General features: G+C 37.5%; 1 protein-coding gene across 1 annotated transcript in view; it reads right to left on the bottom strand.

Annotated features, from left to right (window-relative positions):
- The window catches only part of PKP4 (plakophilin 4), a 246,470-nt gene that overhangs the window by 64,398 nt on the left and 159,154 nt on the right, over nt 1–22,918 (bottom strand). The window contains exon 4 of the mRNA XM_059394005.1: nt 15,451–15,485. Within this exon, the coding sequence (XP_059249988.1) occupies nt 15,451–15,485 (35 nt within the window). The remainder of the gene's footprint in view (nt 1–15,450; nt 15,486–22,918) is intronic.

Genomic DNA, 22,918 nt, shown 5'->3' with positions numbered 1-22,918 from the left:
ACTGCCATAAACTAGAGTGAAATACCTGGCATGTTGTGATTTAGCAAAATGAGAACATGAAACTGAGAGACGTTTTGATGAACAAAAATGGCAAATGGAGAACAGACACTTTTCCAAGCAAGACAAACAAATGGCTAACAGACACATGAAAAAATGTTCATAATCATTAGCAATCAGGGAGATTCAAATAAAAAACCACATTGAGATACCACCTACCACCAGGTAGAAGGGCCAAAATCAACAAGACAGTAAACAACGTGTATTGGAGGGGATATGGAGAAAGGGGAACCCTCTTGCACTGTTGGTGGGAATGCAAGTTGGTGCAGCCACTCTGGAAAACAGTGTGGAGATTCCTTAAGAAATTAAAAATAGAGCTTCTCTATGACTCTGCAATTGCCCTACTGGGTATTTACCCCATAGATACAGATGTAGCAAAAAGAAGGGCCATCTGTACCCCAATGTTCACTTTATTATTATTTTTTTTAAAGATTTTATTACTTATTTGACAGAGAGATACACAGTGAGAGAGGGAACACAAGCAGGGGGAGTGGGAGAGGGAAAAGCAAGCTTCCTGTTGAGCAGGGAGCCCAATGTGGGACTCAAACCCAGGACCCTGGGATCATGGCCTGAGCCAAAGGCAGACACTTAACAACTGAGCCACCTAGGCGCCCTGCACCCCAATGTTCATAGCACCAATGGCCACAGTCACCAAACTGTAGCAAGAGCCAAGATGCCCTTCAACAGACGAATGGATAAAGAAGATATGGTCCATATATACTATGGAGTATTATGCCTCCATCAGTTAGGATAAATATCTAACTTTTGTATCAACATGGATGGGAGTGGAAGAGATTATGGTGAGTGAAATAAGTCAAGCAGAGAGAGTCAGTTGTCATATGGTTTCACTTACTTGTGGAGCATAAGAAATAACACAGAGCACATGGGGAGATGGAGAGGAGTGAGATGGGGGAAATCAGAGGGGGAGACGAACCATGAGAGACTGTGGACTCTGAGAAACAAACTAAGGGTTTTGGAGGGGAGGGGAGTGGGGGGTTCGGTGAACATGGTAGTGATACTAAGGAGGGCACGTATTTCATGGAGCACTGGGTGTGACGCATAAACAATGAATCTTGGAACACTGAAAAAATAAGTTTAAAGTTTAAAAAAAATGGAAAACAGAATGTCTATGCTACTTCTTTCATCTGTGTACTTTAAGAATATGTGTTACTTTTTCACAAACATGTTTTGTGGAACATCAGAAATATTTTAGGGGGCATTTTCAAACATCAAATTAGCATCTTCTATGAAAATGCATGTCTAAGAATATGGAACTTTAACATTCTTTCATTATTAACATTCATTTTCATTATTTCAGATGAAATAATCTCCATGTATGTTTTGTGAATGGGAGATTATTGGAACCAGGGTCCTTCTTGCCTGCTACATTTCATCTGAGTGCCCCCAAATCACCTAAACAAGGGCAATTAATTAGAAAAAGCAGAAGGCTGCAGCTAAGAAAATACTAGGCAGTAAGGGACACTAATGCTGTAGGGCTACATATATCTCATGTATTATCCACCATTAAGCTCACACTGAAAGATAAAACACAAAGTGTACTATGATTTATCTCCCAAATACACACCAAGTGTGCATTGAAAATAGGCTCAGGAAACAGACCAAGGTCTCTCTAAATAACCTGAAATTACTGAAATTGCTCTGCTTTGTTAATCTCTGTGTCTTACTGTTTATGGTATATGAAATGGAGGTCTATACTATGTGTTAAATCACCATGGAAACAGGAACCTAGAGATCAGTAAGGAGATTTTAAGTATATACAACTCTGTAACTAGTCTTTCACAGTCCAGCATATTATAACTTTTTGCTAGATTCTTCTTGTTTGTGCCTGTTCTGAGTTGCTATGGTGTTTAAAGGTTTGCCCTTACATAAAAGATAGTGCAGTGTGAGTTTTGGCAGGACTCCTGGGATGGTAATGGAATGCAGTGTTAAGGCAGATGATGCTGTCTTTGACAGTTAAGGGAATTGAGTAGCTCTCTTTTCTTCCAACTTTGGCCTGTGAGTTGAGGTTAGGCTTTCATACTCTGAGTGGCAACACTTTATGAAAATATGAGTAGAAAATTTTGTCTTTTTTTTTTTTTTTTTAGTTTTGTCTTATGGGGATTCAACTTCCTGTTTGGCTCTGGTATTCTGGCTTCTTGTAGGGCGACAGGTTCAGGAGGGAGTCTACATTCCACAAAGCTATAACAATTTTCCAGTGCCTTCTATGGCTAAGAAGTAAAGCTCTATTCCAAATTCTGGAAGAGAACATGGATGATGGCCTTGAAGACTTCTCCTCTTCAGTAACTTCTTCGATGTACAAGATTCACTTCTACAGTAGGTAACCCAATTACTGGAGGAAATGAGATGATTGGGAAATACTGTTGCTGAGTAGAAATGTGAATAGGGTAATGGAAACATGAACCATGAAAACATTCTCTGATTCACAGAAGACACAGATAGACATTGACTAATAACTTAAGATCATAGATATGTGGGGTGTATGGACTCAAAATATCAATTACTATTTACACATGATATCCTCTAAGAGCTGGGCTTTAAAATAAGTTAAAACCTGCAAGAATGGGCAGAAGCTCTTGTTTACTGAACTATTTCTTGTCTGGTTCTCTTGAGTGTATCTAGATTCTTGGATCTTATACATACTTATGCTATCTTTTAAAATATTGTGACAGTGGCTCTAAAAATTTTACTCATCTAGAAAATGTTCAGTGAAAAGCCTTGGAAAATGGAAACCATTAATGAAGTATCTTCTAGTTCACTTTAAACTTTGCTCTAAACATCAATTAGCCTGCCTTAAAAACCACTGTAAAAGCTTATCAGTCTGAATTCAATTTTGTGGCTTAAGCAAACTTAGTTTCTGCATAAGCTGGTATAAAGCACTTTATTTAATTTCTATAATGCAAATCTAAAAGTATTTTATAGTTTTATATGTCACCAGAGAGATCTCTTCTTCATAATATTTTAAAATTCCTGAATTCTGTTCAGAAATACAAAATGATTAAAAAATAATCATTAGAAAAAAAGGTCTTTCTGCAAATAGTCATATTAAAATGAGTATTTATCAATTTTGAGTATTTTGAGTCCAGGCATCAATTAAAATGCAGGTGTTACACTTACCATAAAGCATTTATACATGTAAGAGGAAAACTAGAAAAATAAGGAGTTTAGAACTATAAAGACGAAAAGAAATAGATCACACATGTCAAGTTTCCAACACCAAGTTTACAAGTAGGTGATCATAAAAGGCCACGGGCCTCTTGCTTCCTACAGAGAAAGCTAAAAAAGAATCAAGGATTTTCTGTGATGTAAAAAAATCAGTGATCTATGGAATATAAGTGCTCAAAAATCATTCAAATTCAAAGATACACTTCATTTTAGGGCAAAATAATGTTACCAAATATAGAAAAGGGTATATTTGATAGTAGATGATACAAGACAGATACTCTCTGCTAAAACTAAACAAAAAAACCCCCCCAAAACAAAAGCCAAGAAAAGCTTTTTTTAAAAAAGATTTTATTTATTTACCCAAGAGAGAGCATTAGCAGTGGGCGGGGAAGGGGGGGGTGGAGAGTAAGGGAGGAGGGGGAGAAGAGGTGGTGGGGGGCAGCGGGAAAGGGACAAGCATATTTCTGCCTGAGCAGAGAGCTTCGCTCAGGACTGGGTCACCTAAGCCAAGGGCAGGTGCTTAGCCAACTGAGCAACCTAGGTGCCCCAAGAAAACTTCTTTAAAACAAAACAAAACAAAACCCATAGAAATCTGTAAGGGTAAAATGATATTCCTATCAAAAAGAATAGAAAAGGTCTTCTAAAACTAGGTTTTACTGTGGTTTTCTATTGGGCTATCTTTTTTGGTATAGATTATAACGGTCGAGCTAAATGCAGACTAACTCTGGCTTAGGAATGAAATGTGGGGTTACAGATGGTAGCCTTTCTGACATTTCCCAAAGCAAGCAACAGCTGTAAACTGAGGAAGTATGTGGCTCTGTGTGTTGAGGAGGTGGTAATAAGAAAAGGAGCTTTTAAACTTGATACTTTCTATTTTATTTTAGGCAGTTAATAGAATATTTGTTCACATATCACTAAGAGAGAAAAACACTTAAATATTTGTTTAAAATGTTTAAATTAAACATAAAATGTTAGAAGCTAACACTGGATATGTGATTTTATTTTTTAAGATTTTATTTATTTATATGTCAGAGAGAGAGAGTGAGTACACAAGCAGGTGGAGCAGCAGAGGGAGAGGGAGAAGTAGGCTCCCCGGTGAGCAGGGAGCCCAATGTGGGACTCGATCCCAGGACCCTGAGACCATGACCCGAGCTGAAGGCAGACGCCTAACCAACTGAGCCACCCAGGTGTCCCGGATATGCAATTTTAATACAAAGTCCTACCCCACCAGGCACCTGGGCAGCTCAGTTGGTAAAGCAAAGTGTCTGGCTCTTAATTTTGGATCAGGTCATGATCTAAGGGTCGTGAGATCGAGCCCTGTGTTGAGCTCTGTGTTGAGCACTGAGCCTACTTAAGATTCTCTCCCTCCATCTTCCTGTCCCTCATCCTGTGCCTGTGCTCTCTTTCTCTAAAAAAAGCCCTAATTCAGTGTATTTAAGTCTTACGGGGATGTGTAACATACATCCCCATAAAGTATGAGTAAATGGTGTAGGAACATTCAGATACATATTTGCTAAAGCAAAATGCTAACATTCTTATTTGGTGCTTGCCACCCATGCCCATACTCTGTCCAGTCTTTTCACTATAAGCATCTTTGCTACAGATTACTTTACCATAAGCAATTTCAACACACTTTTGCTGTGTCACTAACTGGCTGTGAGCCAAGTTTGCCATACAAGATAATTAAAAAAAAACCTGGTTGACAATTTGTTTTTTCTTTATTGATGTAGTACTCTTATTTTTTATTTAAATTAAATCTTAAGCCCTCATAATAGTCTATATAGTGGTGCAGAGTTCTGAGCCCACTTTTCGCACACAACTTTGGGACATCTATCAATGGACATGTGAAAGTATGCCAAGAACAAACAACAGCGTAGAAGCCTTATCACAGCACAACACAAAATTCAGGTTCAAAGATGTATTCTAGTATTTGAAACCTGATGCCTCTCCTAATGAAGAAAACAGAGAAAATGTGATGCCAAACACGGAGACACATCAGCAAGCCAAAGGGTATAATGCTATCAACCAGAGATTTGAAGATAAATGCTGGGATCCAATCTGCAATATAGAAGCAGTATTGCTAGGACTCTACAATATACGTTTTGAACGTACTCAAATATTTTGCCCTTTGCAATAGTCTTCTACATTTTGCTACTCATTTTTCTTATTTCATTATGTCCTTTGAATGAATCTCTTTTTTTCCCATAGCTTTATCTTTTACAGCACAACCGCCTTATGGCTAACTAGTTATGCTGCGAAAGTATCTGCAGCTATGATGTGTACAGTGAAGCGGCCTAGAACCTGCACAAACACAGCGGTAAGTGCAGAGTTCTAAACTAGCAGAGAGGCTGATGTCCAGCACAGCAGAGGTAACTCGGCTTAAATTAGGATTCATTTAACAAAATCCCACCAGTGTGGAAAACAGACATTAAATCATGTCTACTGGCTGGAAACTGTCATCTCATACTGCATTCATCTGTGTCATGGCTCACACTGGCAGTATGGCCAACAGCCGGCTGGACTTAGCATGTGTCAGTGTGATGTACTGTTTTAACCCCCAATATGCTGAACCCTTTGTTTAAAGAATTTGTATTTAAGCTTTTTAGAATTAAAGTTTTCAAACATAAAAGGAGAGAGAGAAGGGGTGCCTGGATGGCTCAGTTGGATAAGTGCCGGACTCTTGATTTCAGCTCGGGTCACGATCTTAGGGTCATGAGATCAAGCCCCGTGCCAGGCTCCATGTTTAGCATAGAGTCTGCTTGGAGCTCTCTCTCCCTTCCCTCGAAAATAAATAAATAAATCTTTAACCAACCCCCCCTCCCCAACAAACAGAAGTATAATTAGCATCCCTCCCAATTTAATTATTGCAACATTATGCCATACTTTTTATGCTCCATTTATTGCTTTTTCCTTTCTTCTGTTAAAGAATTTTAAAACAGATCCCTCACATAAGATCATTTTGACTCTAAATACTTCCATATGTAGCTCTGTAAAATACGGACTTCAAAAAACGACATTTATTCCATCGCACCACATAGAGTTCACAGTCACATTTTCCTGATGTCTCAAAAATTTTTCTTCAGTTGGCTTGTACTTGTCAGGCTGAAATAAGACTTACAGATAGTGCTGGACTCTGATCGTTACTTAGTACCTTAAGTCTAAAAAGGGCTCTCAGGCCCTCATTTTCATTTTCTTGGCTCACTGAGGGAACCACAGCAATAAACTCAGGATGCTCCATATTCTGAATTAGTGTGTGGGTTTCTCATGGTGGCAGGTACGTATCCTCTAACCTCTGTATGTCTTTTAAGCACAAAGTTAGAACTAGAAACTTTCAGGCCAAACTTTTGTGGTTAGAATACTTTATGGATGGTGTTGTGTACTTTATGTCCTGTCATATTGTAACTTTAACAGTTAAGATCAGTCAGTCAATTCAAGCGATGATAGTCTGATCTTTCCATATTTTCAAGTTCACCATCAACCTCTCTCCTAATGTAATGATTCCCAACCTTGCTTGCGTACTGTAATGGCCTGGGATAGGGGTCGGTGTAGAGCTCGGAAACTATTGCTGAGTCCCATGTCCAGGGATTCGAATTCAATCAGCCCAAGCTGAGGTCTGAATATTAGGAGTTTAAAAACTCCCAAGGTGGTTTTAATGTGCAGCCAGGATCGAGAATACAGAGGTTTCTGCATATACTGACAATCTTTGCTTGAATCAATTATTTCATTAGATGATGCAAATTGGTGATTTTTCTAATTTTATTGTCCTTTCTACATTTATCAGCAGAAATTCCTTTGGTATATTTTAGATATCTTTAAAATCTATTAATGGCCAGGGTTATTTGGTTATCCCAAAATATAATCTGTATAGGACTGGCAGGATAAACTTTTAATTCTTTTCTTTTATTACCAGTAATTAGATTAATTTACTTATGAGTAAGGCAGTATTCTCAGACTGTAGTATGGATCATGGGGGGATCGTCAAAGACCGTTGATGCCTGGTTCTGGGCCCAGACTTATCAGCTCCGCAGGTGACGTGAATATACAGCAAAGCTGGGGACCTCTGGAATGAGGTGTTGGTATTTGATTACCTCCATAGAGAAAAGTTTGTTTTTCGCTTGTTCTGGTAGTGGCTGTTGCATTTTTGTTGACAGAAAAATGTATGTGATCATTTTGATCCAGATATGAAAAGAAAAGAAAGACAGGAAACATGACAATGTTATGAAATTCCAAGATTGGGTTGATTCCTAACTTCCATAAGAACTAATCAAATGGAAGAATGGTCAGTGGTATGCTGGTCTTCACGTAATGTTCTGACTTAACAAATATTTAAGAATCATTTAAGTGATTTTACTATTTAATCTGTCCATAATAAAGCTTATGATATAGGGGAACTGGAAGTAAATGGCTTTTTTAAAGTCTAATAACTTATTAAAATTTTATATATTCATGAAAATTTACACTCCTCTACTCTGGCAACATAGTAAGCACTGATAGACGTAACAATTGGTATAGGTGGGAATGGGTATTTGCAGGGACCCTCTCAGACTCTGAGAGATGGCATAAAGGTTATTTTAAACTAAAGACATTTGCGATTCAACAGAAGTAGAAGTAGAAGTAGAAGTAGAAAGAAACCTTCATGGAGCATCCCTTATTTCACCAAAAAGCAGAAACGTCTGGGAGTGAGGCTGCCATGGGCCCTCTCTGGGGAGATTTATGGCATGAGGAAACAAACGGGAGGACCACTTGCACCTGCATAAACAAACATTATCACAAGATTTCTTATACCTGTTTGTTCCCCTAGAAACCCATTTGTTTTTCCCCACAGAAGCCTTTTCTGCCCACTTCCTCTACTCCATCAAGTTAGGTATATAAAATATTTTATCTATTATTATATTTATAATTTAAGTATATTTATTATTATTATTTAATATTTGCCTAAATACTTTCGTGAGCTCCTATGTGTATACGAATATTTGGGGATTATTCTTCTATTGTCCGTTAAATCACTGGCCACCCGCAGTGACTTAACCTAAGAAAGCAGAGGAAAAGACTCACCCCTCCCACATATCGTTAGGCATTTTTGGTGGGCAATTTGACAATATTTGCCCAAAAAGCCCCATTATACTTTTGCCCAGGCAGTTCCACTTAAAAATAATGTAATCGACAAAGATACTCAGATAGATGTGTAGAAAAGTTATATCACTGTTTGCCGAAGGAAAAATTTGGAAAAAAACAAAATATTTACCAGTAAGGGGCTGCTTACATAAATTTTCTAAATCAGGTCTATTCAGCCATTTATGGACATTGGTGAAGGTGTGAGTGCTGTGAGTGAGTGCTGTGGTGAGTGCTGTGAAATGTGTAAGCCTGATGATTCATAGACCTGTACTCCTGGGGCAAATAATACATTATATGTTAATAAAAATAATTTTTTAAAAAAAGAGGCCGATATTGACATATTGATACAGAAACACGTTTGGTTTTTCCTATACTGTTAAGAAAAAAACCAATCATATGACAATGTATAATATATCCTCACTGAATTAAAAATAAAACAAACCCAAAGGGGGTGTGTGTGTGTGTATGTGGGTGATGGCCATGATCTGGAAAGATGTGGGGAAGAAGGAAATGTTTACCTTTACTCCAAGTTCTTCCAGACTCAATTTTTGTAAAATATAAGAAGGCCTTTAGTAATAAAACATTAAACGTTAAGAGAAACTTCATACTGGTGATTCAGGAAGCTACAGTGCTGTAGCTGTGGTAAGAAGATTATCAAGACTGTGTGGCTCAAAAGGCCTGAAATAATAAGGGTGGAAAAACTTGGCTGATTTTCACAGAAATTCGTATCCTCCTGTTATTTAGAAGAGAAATAGGAAGGAATGACTGTATGATGAAATTTTGTCATTAGTATAATTTATAGGCACACTAAATCATAACATCCAAAATCCTCAATAAAATAATGGTCCTTTATACATGATTGCTAATCTAACATCCTATTTAGGAACATGTATAATATAGCTTCCAATTCTATCGCCTTCATAAACCCGGTTACATTTCTACTGAGGCAGAAAGTGTCCCCATTTAAGTCTGTGTCTTATCTCCTGATATGCTGATGCTTTCTTGTGTTGTAAATTACTTGCTTCAGATGGAGGGGAAAAAGAAAGATAAATTGACTTTGGGCTAGTCTTTCATTCCTCTTTAATCTTCGGTATTTATGTTTTTGTTTGTTTGTTTGTTTTAACCCACCACAGTGGAAGAAACTTGTGTCCATTCCTTTTGGAACAAAATTTAAATATATAAACAAAATGCAAAACCTAATCCCAATAAAGTCTTAAATTTCGTAGTGTACATGAACTACTACTGTCAGTATGTACCGCTAACAATGATTTAAATGGACAGTGTGTGAGAACTGTGGCCCTCCAGTACATATTCCTCAGCAAAGGGATGTGGCACTGTGATGTTAAATCATCTTATCAGTTTAAAATTCCTATTTTATCACAATCTTTTTCATTCTCTTTCGTATTTATTATCAAATATCAACTCTCAACTAAAGTCATTAATATTTTCTTTCCTACTTATTACTTACTATAAAAGACTCAATCAAGTCTCTTTACCCTTAAAGCTTTCTAGGTCAACCAGAAATTCCCCTTACTTTCATTTGCCTGCATCTTTTGCTAACTTGTTGCTTTCAGAAAGACTCTCATCTTTTGGCTTCTTTACTGTCTTAGGAGTGGTAATTCCCAATCAGTTATTTAACATACATTAATATCTGCTCTTACGACTACTTCGCAAGTGCAACTGAGCCTAATTCTTTGGCCTGTGGGAACAGACAGTATGCTTGGGTTTGGAAGGAGGCTCCTTCTCTTAAGCTGCAGGGAAGGTGGGGGGATGGTGGGGGGGTGGCGTGGTGGTGAGGAGGGAAGGCTAGGATTCTCCTGCTAATGCCATATTGCTCCCCGCCCCTCATTTTACACATAAGTACTAAAACTGGAAACTGCCTAGACTCTAGTAATTTTTTTCCCTGGAACAGAAAAACTGTGAAACTGTGACTTGTGGTACAATTCATTTTACAGGATATGGCTGGAGGATTTAAGTAACAACCAATGAACACTTTAACAAAAGGACTCAATTTATGGTTTCAACAGCTTCTGTCTGGTAGGTAACACACACTATGTATGGTGGTGTTTTTGTGTGCGTGTGTGTGTGTGTGAGTAAATTGGTGTGCTTTTTTTAAAAGAGAAGTAAGCCTGAGGTATTTTTTTCCTTTTCTTTAAAAGCTACTCTGTATATTTTCCATCATGAAACATTATAATTACATGGGAATGTATATGCATCTCACTTTCCTCAGGGTTTTACCTATGACTTTATTATATATTTTCATGATTATGGTGTTTATCTTCTATTTTATTGTCTGTGTTCTCAAAAGCTACCTCAAATTCTGGCAGAACATAAGAGATTGTACAAATGCATAATTTTTAAGAGATATGAAGATGTGATTGGTGGAAAATGGAACACTAATAAAAGAGAAAATAGGAAGGAACACTAAGACAACATTCCTTCCTCACTCATTTTTAGCAGAACATACATTAAAAAAACACAAAAATGCAAGGTTATAAGAAATGCAAGGCTAGGGAAAAGACTGAGCCAAAACAGAAAATGATAAACTCTCTCCACAAAAGACAAAAAGATGAGCATCTATGTTTTTAGACAGTTTATGTGTAATGCTGGTAAGCTAGAAAATACAGAACAATGAAGAGAGGAGGAATAGTAAAGCAAGATAACAATAAAGCATAAATGCTTCAAGACAACTTTATTCCTTCTGGGGAAGCTTCTCCTTAAGATTCCTTCCCAACCAGCCTGAGGACACAGATATATTCTGCAGAGTGGACAGTTCTTCCTCATGCTTTGGGAAGTCATCTCTTTGAGCACCAAGCTTAAAAAGCTTTGGCTTTTTACTTTCAAACAGCCAACCAACCCTCATACAAAAATCAACCAAATGACTGACCAACCAAACTCAAGCAAATGAGCAAAGGGATACTGCTGAAATGAATCACAAGCAATGGAAATCTTTTCTGCCTAGGGCATACCTGAGCTCTTCCTTAGAAAATGACTCTGCAGTAATTTAGGTATTTAAAAACAAAATTCAGCAGCTGTTCTCCGTTTCTGGCGTTTCAACAGAATGTACCATCCTGAAAATACCTGAACAGGTAAGGATCTCTCCCAGGTACTGATCAAACCACGGCTCCACTAACAATTCACCTGACTGCTAAAAAGCTTTTAAAATGCCAGCTTTTCAAGTCAAATTTGTTATATATATATGACAATATATATTACAATATTACAAATATATATTTATATATATTACAAATAAAATATTACAAATATATATTTGTAATATTATAAATATATACAAATATTACAAATATATATTTGTAATATATAATATATATGTAATAGTTGTAATATATTTGTAATATACATATAGATAATTTCTCTACCTTTGTATATATATATTTAGGAAAACATTCAAAATATTAAAGAAAAATGGGGAACATTAAGAGACTTTGAATCCTAAATCTTTTCATGCAATCCTTTCTTATTTAAGAAACCAAGAAAATTGAATAGATATGTTACTTTTGTCAAGATCTAGCTAAACAGGGTGCCTGGGTGGCTCAGTCCTTAAGGTCTGCCTTCGGCTCGAGTCATGATCCCAGGGTCCTGGGATTGAGCCCCCGCATCAGGCTCCCTGCTCAGCAGGGAGTCTGCTTTTCCCTCTCTCACTCCCCATGCTTGTGTTCCCTTTCTCACTGTCTCTCTCTTTGACAAATAAGTAAATAAAATCTTAAAAAAAAAAAAAAAAAGATCTAGCTAAACATGGACTGGACTGAAGACCTTTTAAATACATATATATTTTTACTTTTAAGCCACCCCTGCCCCTTATTCTGTCCAGGACAGCCAAATTCTAAAAATGAGATGATTTTTCTACTATGTTTAGTATCTCTGCAAGCAATGTGGTAAAGAGAAGATAGCTGTTAAACTTTATAGGAAAGTAGCAGCAAAACTTCCATTTTATGCCATTATTTACTTATAGTCAAACTTCTAAAGACATCTCTAACTACTGAGGAAAATAAACATGAAACAAATCAGATTTTACTTTTATGCATACAATCAAATTTCAATTTTCTACCCTTATCTTTGTAGCTTATTGCCAGAGTTACAACTTAAATGTCCTAAGTATGGCTGAAAAGTAGGCAAGAAATTCAAGAAACACGCAAGTAAGGCTAATACAGTTTAAATAATAGAAAGTGGAGTAAATAGTAGTTGTGATGGCAGTGGTTGAAGATTACACTCCTCTTTCCCCAAGAGAAAAAAAGGGTATGTAAATGCAAAACCTGCCAGCTCTGAACAGGAGTTTGGGTAAGAGTGTATTCTGACAAAACTAAGAGATGAAACATAGTTATTAGGTGTGATTTACAAATATAGTTGTCCTGAAGACAGATGAATTACTGGAGCTGTATTTCCCTAGTGCTATCGTATTTAGGGAGCTACTTGGACAATACACACACACATACATAAATAATAATATATCTATGTTTAACTCATGAGTAAATCACGAGGGTGGTGGTCAAATGACTAAAACTGAGTAAAAGTACCAGAGGGGAAAGAAGGGGAGGTAGAAAGGACACCAAGGGCCCAGATATTTCATTTTCTGTTATGTGTCCTTCCTGATCTCAGTTCATTCTCTCTGTATGTAAATCAACACATTTATACCCTGCGCCTGGCTGGCTTTAGGTAGTGAGAAACCACCACTTGCCTGTTGCAGCTCAGCTCAGCCAGAAGTTCTCCTGCTCTGCTCTAGGCAGCACTTCTGGCTGGGCTTTATCTCCTTCCTGTGTCCAGCTAATGCTGGAAATCGCCCCTGACCCCACTTAACCCACTGCCCCCTCAGTCCTAGAAATGGTAGCAGCTGCAGGTATGATCAGTCTCTTGGGTGTTTCAGCATGCTGTTCAATTCTCCCAGACCTTGCAACCTGCACCTGAACCATAACCTCCCAAATCAAATCCCTCATGTGGAACCACCTGGCATGGGTTGGGTTTTCCCTGCCTGACTGATGACAGCCATCAGCCTTGGGCTGCACAGAGTTCTCGCCTACCAGACACTACCACTCAACAGAAAAGGGCAATGTATAGGAGATTTTAGTATTTTGTAGCTAGAAGGAAATATAAATGATGATGTCAAATGAGGAAGTACAAGAGGATCAATGTTATATACCTAAAGGGAGGGAGGAATAATACAGTCTTTTCGGGAAAGCAACATGGTTACCCATAACAAGAGCCTTAAAACATGCTCATATACTCTAAATAATATTTTATTTCCTAAAAGTCTAACCTAAAGTAAATCAAAGGTACAGATATAATTTTATATACGGGGTATTTACCACAATGTTATTTATAACAGTAAAAATTAGAAACAGCTCAAATGTCCAGAAATAGGGAATATCAGTAAATATGATATATCCACCTGTACTTTTCCTTTACAGCTCCTACCACCACCAAATTTTGAGTGTATAGAGTTATCTACCTCCACTAGGCTTGAAGCACTTAAGAGGACAAGGATATTTAAACATTGACAACTACATGCTAGACAACCGTTTAAGGCTCTCAAGAAATATTCTGGAATAAATTAATGATGCACTATTGCATTATTACATGCACTGTAAGAATTTTACATTAAGTACTAAATTTTTTGCTATAACCACGTACCAAATGCACTACTGTGTGCTTTGCATTTTTCTTTAAATTCTTCAAATCAATTTTTAATAGTTACACAGTTCTGATATTTCTCCTGAGGAATATTTCAGTCAGGTGACTTCTTGTGCAGAGAATTTCCAGTGTTGCCCCATGAGCTAAAGGAGAGTTCAATTTAGAGCTGTATTTACACATCTCTGTAATTTGAACTGATGTGGCTATCTAAACTTTCCACATTTTACCATCTCCCAAACCAGTTTTAAATGTTTGGGTGTGACATTTCTGTCTCCTCTGCTGCCCAGTGACAAAGCACTCTCCAGAGCCTGGCTACCCATCAAACCCTATGCTCCAGTCCCACCTTCTCTGCAAAGCTATCTCAGAAGTAGGTTGTCCATTTACAACAACGTTTTCCCACGCGATATACTTCTGGCTTCTAACCACATTATTATCTCGTGACCTGATTTTATATTAAACTACTGCTAATGAGTCTTAGTGCTAAGTAGCTTTATGTATGTCTTTGGTTTGAATAAAAGCTACAATTCTTGGAAGTAGCTTCTTTATAAAATAGCAGAATGTCTTGTATGCACTATGAGTAACACCAAGATCCCGATAATAGGTTCTGGTAAACTGAAATACCAGGCGTTTGGTGATTTTTGAGTTCTAATCAAGTTCAAAACTCGTTTAAAAGTTGTCAAAGTATTTATATTTCAAGGCCCATTCTACCATTTATATATTGATGACATGGTCCTTCCCATTATAAGTGCCACAGGAAGTGCAGCAACGTGCACGTGTTGTGCCCATCACTGTGTGACCAGCGATGTGTACAGTACTGGGTCGCTGGTGCAGGTGCTCGACAAACAATGAATTAACAGCGAGTATGAAGACATCAAATATTTGTGAAAGTGGCAGACACCCTTCTTAATGTAATTCATCCTTTCTATGAAATGAACTTGGGGTAAAAAGGAGATTACATAAGAAGCTTCTGGACTATATTAGAAGCTACCATATATTTTATATCTGGATACATAAAGAATATGAATGCTTAAGGCAACTCTTCTCTTGAGTGTGGGAAACACTATGAAAGGAGAGACCATGATTTAGATAAACGATTAGCCAACGTTCCCAAATGATGCTGTAACTTTTGAGGGCACTACTGTACTTTCTTATGACAGAAAAGAAAATATTTAGGTAATATAAGTTGATATTAAAAGTGTCCAGTGATTATAACATTGATACGTTGAAGTCCAATGCTTGAACTTTCTTTATAGCTGACATACTCAAACCTACTTCATAATGTTCAAAAAATCTAGTAAACTAAGAATTACTTCAAATCAAGGTAGCTCAATATTGTCACTGGTAAAGGCTTATTTCACCAAGAGGCAGTAAATTGAGAAAGCATGCTATGCAACTGTTCTTGTTGTGTGTTTAAGACATAAAGATTTTTTATATGATAAAAACTCATACCTGTTGATCTCCAAGGAAATGACTTCTCAGTTGAGCTAGAGAAAAGGGAAAAAAAATGGAACATTTACTTCCTTTGTCATAAAACTTAACTGTGGGCCTATTTTGCACATAAACATTTAATTTTCACATTTTATTACATAAAAGAGTAAAAATCTCAAACAAAAGTTAAAGCTACGCTTCTAACTAAGTTAATTTTTAGACACTATTTAACCTTCCATATCAATTTGGGGCAAAACTTTATTTCTACTAGAAAATTAAGGCAAATTATTAAGTGACATAAATTCTCCTTGGATAAGACAAATAAAATAGTATTACTATTTATGATATTCATCGTACTTATGACATATTATGTTGCTTTTTGTGATACTATGTAAATTGTATACACATTAAAAAGAACATCTATATTATACACAAATTACTTCTATATGTATACACACATCAAAAAGGACCCGAAAGGCTGTTAAGAACTTCATTCATTTTAGTTATTTTCAAAAGAAGCCCTACAAACTATAACACACAAAAGTTAATAGGTTTAGTTTGAACAGAATGCTACCTTATAAAACTTAAGTCATATAATAAATATATCAAAAATACAAGGTTTGAAAATCTGGGAGAATATTTTAGCCATGTGTCTTAACAGAGTTTAATAAATTTAAATTTTAATAAATTTGTGCCAACATTATCTGTGCTTCCCTGCCCTTCTGCCTCACACTCCCCACCCCCCAAATACAGGAAAGCAGGGTGTTAAGGGACAGTGTGGTAGAACACAGGAGCAAGAGAACAAGAGGCTGGATTATCAAACATTTGCTTAATGAAGTACTTCACTTCAGTGATCTCCTTTATATTATTCACAACAACCTTATGAATAGATACATTATCATCTTTATTTTACAGGTAAACAAACTGGCCAAAATCTTTGCTATTAACCATAACTGCTGAGATTTAAACCCAGAATGGCCTGATTCCAAAGTCACAGTAGGATTCTCACTACTATATATGGCAGAAGGGCTTCTGATGCCATTTTTGCATTAAACACGTACAGATACGTACATACAATATGCCTAGAAAGAAGTCTGGAAAAATAAAAACCAAAGTGTTAACAACAGTTATTTCTGTGGAGTACAACTAAAGTTTTTTTCTCTTTCTTCTTAAACATTTATACTTTTTTGAAATCAGAAAAAAAGCATACATTGACAGATTTTTGGAGTGTATTAAATTTAAGTAAAAGGCATGTGACTTTGGATTTAAGGAAACACTATAAAACAAAAGATTTGGAACAGAAGAAGGGAAAAATGCTTTGAGTGCTATAGTTCTAAGATTTTAAGCTCTTGTTAAGCCCCTGATATGTCCCCAATTCATTAAGTGGTTAATGAAACACCAGATTCAGTTAAGAATTCCCTAAACTTCAGTTTTGTGTGTGAATTGCCTTTCCTTGGTCAAAGGCAAAGCAGTTTCCACTGGGGACCTTGAACTAGCTGCAAGCTGGGGGGTGGGGGGAGGGGACAGGCTCCCAGTGAATGGAGTCAATCAGCTAATGCAAATCTTAAGCACTCTGCTGACAGTTCTTTACCTGGCACACTCCTGATTTTAGAAGGGACTGATGGGACAGGAAAAGATGCTGACTTGGTCAAATATCAGTAAGGGCACATTTGTTGTCTTTGTCTTGAGGATTGGTTATCACATTCTGTGACACCAAAAGTGGTTCCCTACATGGAATCAACTTCTCTTGAATCTGTTTTCTTTATTTCATTCTATTGTCTAAATTAGTTTTCTAAATACTGAGGTTGATATTACCCATCTGTGTTCCTATCAAAATGTTTATCTGGTCTGCCAATATTAAAATATGTGATAAATTAAACTGCCATCCAGAAATGTTTACTATACCTCAAGTTTCATGGGAATACTATGAAAATTATCTTCTGAGTTTGAAACTTACATAAACTTTAATGAAATACCTTTATAAGATTTTTATCCCCATAATTATAGATCACAGAATATAATTCATGTTAATTGCTCAAACTGGGAAAAGGTTGTGGCTATTTTGCTCATCCTTTCATGTCGAGTGCCTGCTGTACTGCCTCACACACAGCAGATGCTTAATGTATGTTGCTGCCAACAAACTGGGTAGAAGTAATATCGAGTTTTTGTTTGTTTGTTTGGTTTTTTTTACAAGATTTAAAAAAATTTATTATTTATTTACTTGAGAGAGAGGAGAGAGAGAGAGCAAGAGCAGGATAGAGGGACAGAGGAAGAGGGACAAGCAGGGCTCCATCTCAGGATGTAGAGATCAAGACCCAAGCTGAAGGCAGACACTTAAGTAAGCCACCCAAGCACCCATAATAGAGTTTTTAACTGCTCTGAATGATCAGGTATATATAAAGTATCAGTTTACTTTCCTCAATCAGATCAACCTATTCTCCTCCACTCTAGGTAGGAAATTCCTATAGCCTCAATTAGGTAAACAGCATTTTTACTGCTGAAAAGGTCGTCAGGGTCATCGAAATACAAATGATCTCACTCAGATGTGGAATTTAAGAAACATGGGGCGCCTGGGTGGCTCAGTGGGTTAAGCCGCTGACTTCGGCTCAGGTCATGATCTCAGAGTCCTGGGATCGAGTCCTGCATTGGGCTCTCTGCTCAGCAGAGAGCCTGCTTCCCTCTCTCTCTGTCTGCCTCTCCATCTACTTGTGATTTCTCTCTGTCAAATAAATAAATAAAATCTTAAAAAAAAAAAAAAAAGAAACAAAACAGAAGATCACAGGGGAAGAGAGGAAAAAACAAACAAGACAAAATCAGAGAGGGAGACAAACCATAAGAGACCCTTAATCACAGGAAACACACTGAGGGGTGCTTGAGGAGAGTGGGTGCTGGACGTTAAGGAGCACATGTGATGTAATGAGGACTGGGTATAAGATTGATGAATCACTGACCTCCACCTCTGAAACTAATAATAGATTATGTGTTAATTATTTGGATTTAAATTAAAAAAATACAGGGGCGCCTGGGTGGCTCAGTGGGTTAAGCCTCTGCCTTCGGCTCAGGTCATGATCTCAGAGTCCTGGGATCCAGCCCTGCATCAGGCTCTGTGCTCAGCAGGGACCCTGCTACCCCCCCACCCCCGCCTGCCTCTCTGCCTACTTGTGATCTTTCTCTCTATCAAATATATAAAATCTTTTAAAAAAATTAAAAAAATACAAATAGCCATTCCTAGATGAAGGTAACAAAAGCCTCAGTTAATATTCTTATCTATTTTAGGTAAAAAATAAAAATCATTAGGGAAATAAACTAGTATTGGGATTAAAAATGAGCAAAAAGTTCCATGGTATTTTTTGAAGACTGTATATTCAGCCCAATTACTTCACACTAATCTTACAAATTCTGTTATAACTGGTCATGTTTTTCAGAATAGTGTATTTTCTTTTGAAACACTCATTTTATTTTATTTTTTAAAAAAGATTTTATTTATTTATTTGACAGACAAAGATCACAAGTAGACAGACAGGCACTCAGAGAGAGAGAAAGGAGGAAGCAGGCTCCCTGCGGAGCAGAGAGCCTGATGCAGGGCTGGATCCCAGGACTCTGGGATTATGACTTGAGACTTTAACCCACTGAGCCACCCAGGCACCCCTGAAACACTCATTTTAAATGATTCTTAAATTGTTCACTATTCTGGGATTTGGGGATTAGATAATAAATATGTGTAATTTTAAAATGCTGCTATAAGTCACTGAATGTAAGCTGCTTTTATTAGAACAATTAGAGGCAGCTCCATATTAGAAACAGGCTTATACTTGCCTTCTTCCCTTCCTCTCTCCAACCATCCAGTCCTAGAAACACTTCCCCAACTTTTATTGACTGTCTACAATGTGTCTATAGGCACCGTGCCCACAAATGATTCCATCCCACTCCCTTTCACTTCTTATCTGAAGACGCCAAGTAGCTTGTGCTCTAAGAGTTTCCGCTGGAATGTAAAACACATTTTAAAATATGAGAACTGAATCATCCATGATAACTTTGTTTCAGTGGAAGATGCATTCACAATTTCTAATGACTTAATTATCAACAACCTTCTAGAAAGATCCATTCATAAATATGGGACTGGCTAGTCATACAATGAACAACAATTAAAAGCAAGTTCACCAGCAAATTAATATATTAATGTGAACAATATTAATTTTAAGGAAGACACCATACCTTCATCACAATGTTACATAAAAATCTGAAGTAAACCACTATAAAATTATACACACCTCAGAAATTAAACGTTTTTCATTTCACAGACATAAATGGAGGCAAAAATATGTTTGCTAGACATGTATGGCTGTGCAGTGTCTTCAAAACCCTGCTTATTTTGGATTGTCCCACAAGGCAGAGAACATGTTTGCTCATACTCCTCTGCGGGGAGGGGGGGACCAGCGATTGAGGGTCTGTAGGAAGCCATGTGAGGGGGTGGCAGTGGTATAGTGCGGGGCATCTACAGTGGACCCAGCAGTGGCGGTGGGCACTGCTCCTAGACACCCTCCCTCAGAATGAGGTTCTCTGGCCTTCCTAGAGATTTCACCAAGATGATACCAAAAAGCTTTTAGTAAGTTCCTGTGGTACTTACAAGTCAGAGAGGCTTCCATTTGCAACCAAAACCCCTGACTAATGATACCAGAAAATGAAGAATTACAACTGAAAACAAATACAAACGGCCCCTCTGAAAAGAGGCCAAATCTCATTCTTGAACTCTAAAGCTGAACTTCCAAGTGCATACCGGATATAGCACACTTTGTGTTCAACGTATTGAAACTCTCCCCTCAGGGCCCCCTGCAAACCAACTCCCACGTAATCATGACCACCTAGTCACTCAAACTGAAGAACATGGAATCATTTTATTGTGTTCTACCCACCAGTGTGGAAAGCTCCATGAAGGCAGCAAAGTCAGCCTCATTCACAGCTGGACTTCCAGATGCTAAGGCATCTGGCCTGTGGCAGTCATTTAAAACATAAACCTTCTGAATTCATCCTTACTATCACATTCAGGCCTTCATCTTCTCAGTGTCTTTTGGCTGGATCATCCTTTCAACTCTCCTAATTTGTTTTCCTGGCTTTGACTTCTCACCCTTTCAGGCTCTCTTCCATGATGCTGCTACAGTGATTTTTCAAACCTCTGGGGCTGACTTCATTCTTGTGATGCTGATGGGTAACAGATCCACAGAGGGTACAATTTAAACATCTCAGTATGCCCTAGGCAGCCCTCTGCCAGCCAGTTCCTTCTTGTCACCCCTTTTCCACACAAGCCTACGTTCTAGGCACTTCTAATTACTTGCAGTTCCCACACATACCATGTTGCTTCAGGCTACCAATGCTATTTTGGGGATAGAATGTGTAGAAACAGTCTGGAAATTCTTTCAGAATTATACAAATTCTAGAATGGCATATAAAGGTACCCTGTTACAATATGCACGTTATATACCCATGAAATTGAACATTCTAATAAAAAGTTTATTTTCACTGTATCACTTAGGAATAATTTTGAAAAATGGTTTACTCAAGTCTGTCCCCAGTTTCCTTCTACTGTGTCTGATGTGGGCTAGACTGTATTAGTGGACACTATCGGTAAGCAGGAGCGGAGGGGGCAGTGGAGAGTTTGATGATGCCACACAGTAATGTTACTTTGTCTTTCCCCTCTTTCTCCTAGGTCTAGATGGGGTTCTTCCTATTAGAAGTAAGTGCAGGCTACTACCATTACTCTCCCAAGACACACTCAATGGAACAGAACCCAAGAGTTACTTCTCTGTTGAAAAGAAAACCAGGCCACAGCCTGAGACTAGAACATAGTCAAACTGTAAAACTTAACTGTTTGTTAAATTTAAAAAAAAAAAAAAATCTCCATATTAACAGTGAAGGGAACCATCAACAAAGCTACTGAAAGGAAGGAGATATCTGCCAGTGATAGTTCTCTGCTAAGGAGTTAATATGCAAATATAGAGAGAACACACACAACTCAACACCAAAAAACCTCTCAAATAATCTGATTAAAAATGGGCAGAGAACCGGAAAGCATTTTTCCAAGAAGACATACAGATGGCCAAAAGACAGGTGAAAAGATGTTCAACATCACTATTCATCAAGGAAATGCAAAATAAAACCACAATGAAATACCACCCTCCACCTGTCAGAATGGCTAGAACTAAAAAAGACAAGAAATAACAAGTGTTGGTGAAGATGTAGAGAAGTAACCCTCGTGCGCTGCTGGTGGGAATGCAAATTGGTATAGCCATTGTGGAAAACAGGATGGAGGTTCCTCAAAAAATTAATAGAACTAATACATGACTCAGTAATTCCACTCCTGGATATTTACCCAAAGAAAATAAAAACACTAATTTGGAAACATATATGTACTCCTATATTTATTGCAGCATTATTTACAATAGTCAAATTATGAAAGCAGCCCAAGTACCCACTGAGAGACGAATGGATAAAGAAAATGTGGTGCATACATACAGAGGAATATTACTGGGCCATAAGAAAAAAAGAAGAGAGTGAGCTTAACATTTGTGACAACATGGATGGACCCAGAAGGTATTATGCTAAGTGAAAAGTCTGAGAAAGACAAATACTGTATGATTTCACTTACATGTGGAACCTAGAAACAGACAAAAAGCAGAAACAGACCCATAAATCTGAAGAACAAACTGATGGTTGCCAGATGGGAGGGCAGTGAGGGATGGGCAAAATGGAAGAAGGGGAATAGAAGAAGAAGAAGAAAAAAAAAAGAAAACCACTGCATCAAGAAATTTTATAAGCACACGTGCACATATGTGTTTAAATAGAACCCTGATTAATAGTTCAAATATTAAGCATAGTCACCAAACTATGACCATCTTCTTGAGGATAAAGATTGTGTCTTAATTCTGTGTTTATCAACTAGCATTGAATAGGATTCTAAATAACTGATAGCTGATCTTAATCTTAACTCTTTAATCTTTTCAAGGTAATTCTTATGTAAATTTTAGAAACTGTTCTTTCTATTCTATGAAGGAGTCAGATCCCCCTGGCTCCTTGATTTGGCTCTTTCTATATCTTATAGAAAAGATGTTTATTGAACATCTAACATGAATCCAATTAATACTTGCTGATTATCTACTGAGTGCCAGACATTACTGGATGTTGGGTTGTAATAGTGAAAAGACACAAACTCCATGTCTTCCAGTGCTTACAACTATCTTATAAATACTCATTACAGCACTTGTGTGACTCCCCCCACTGGATCACATGCTCAAAGCCAAGAAGGTGTCAAGAGAGTTTTGGGAGGCTGTTCTTAAAGCCAGAAACCTTAAGAGAGGACCCTGGGTTGTAATAGTGAAAAGACACAAACTCCATGTCTTCCAGTGCTTACAACTATCTTATAAATACTCATTACAGCACTTGTGTGACTCCCCCCACTGGATCACATGCTCAAAGCCAAGAAGGTGTCAAGAGA

Source organism: Mustela nigripes, chromosome 3 (genome assembly GCF_022355385.1).
Source record: "Mustela nigripes isolate SB6536 chromosome 3, MUSNIG.SB6536, whole genome shotgun sequence".
In the NCBI taxonomy this organism is placed as follows: Eukaryota; Metazoa; Chordata; class Mammalia; order Carnivora; family Mustelidae; genus Mustela; species Mustela nigripes.
The sequence above is the reverse complement of the archived record's forward strand: the minus strand, read 5'-3'. Positions and strand labels throughout refer to the sequence as shown.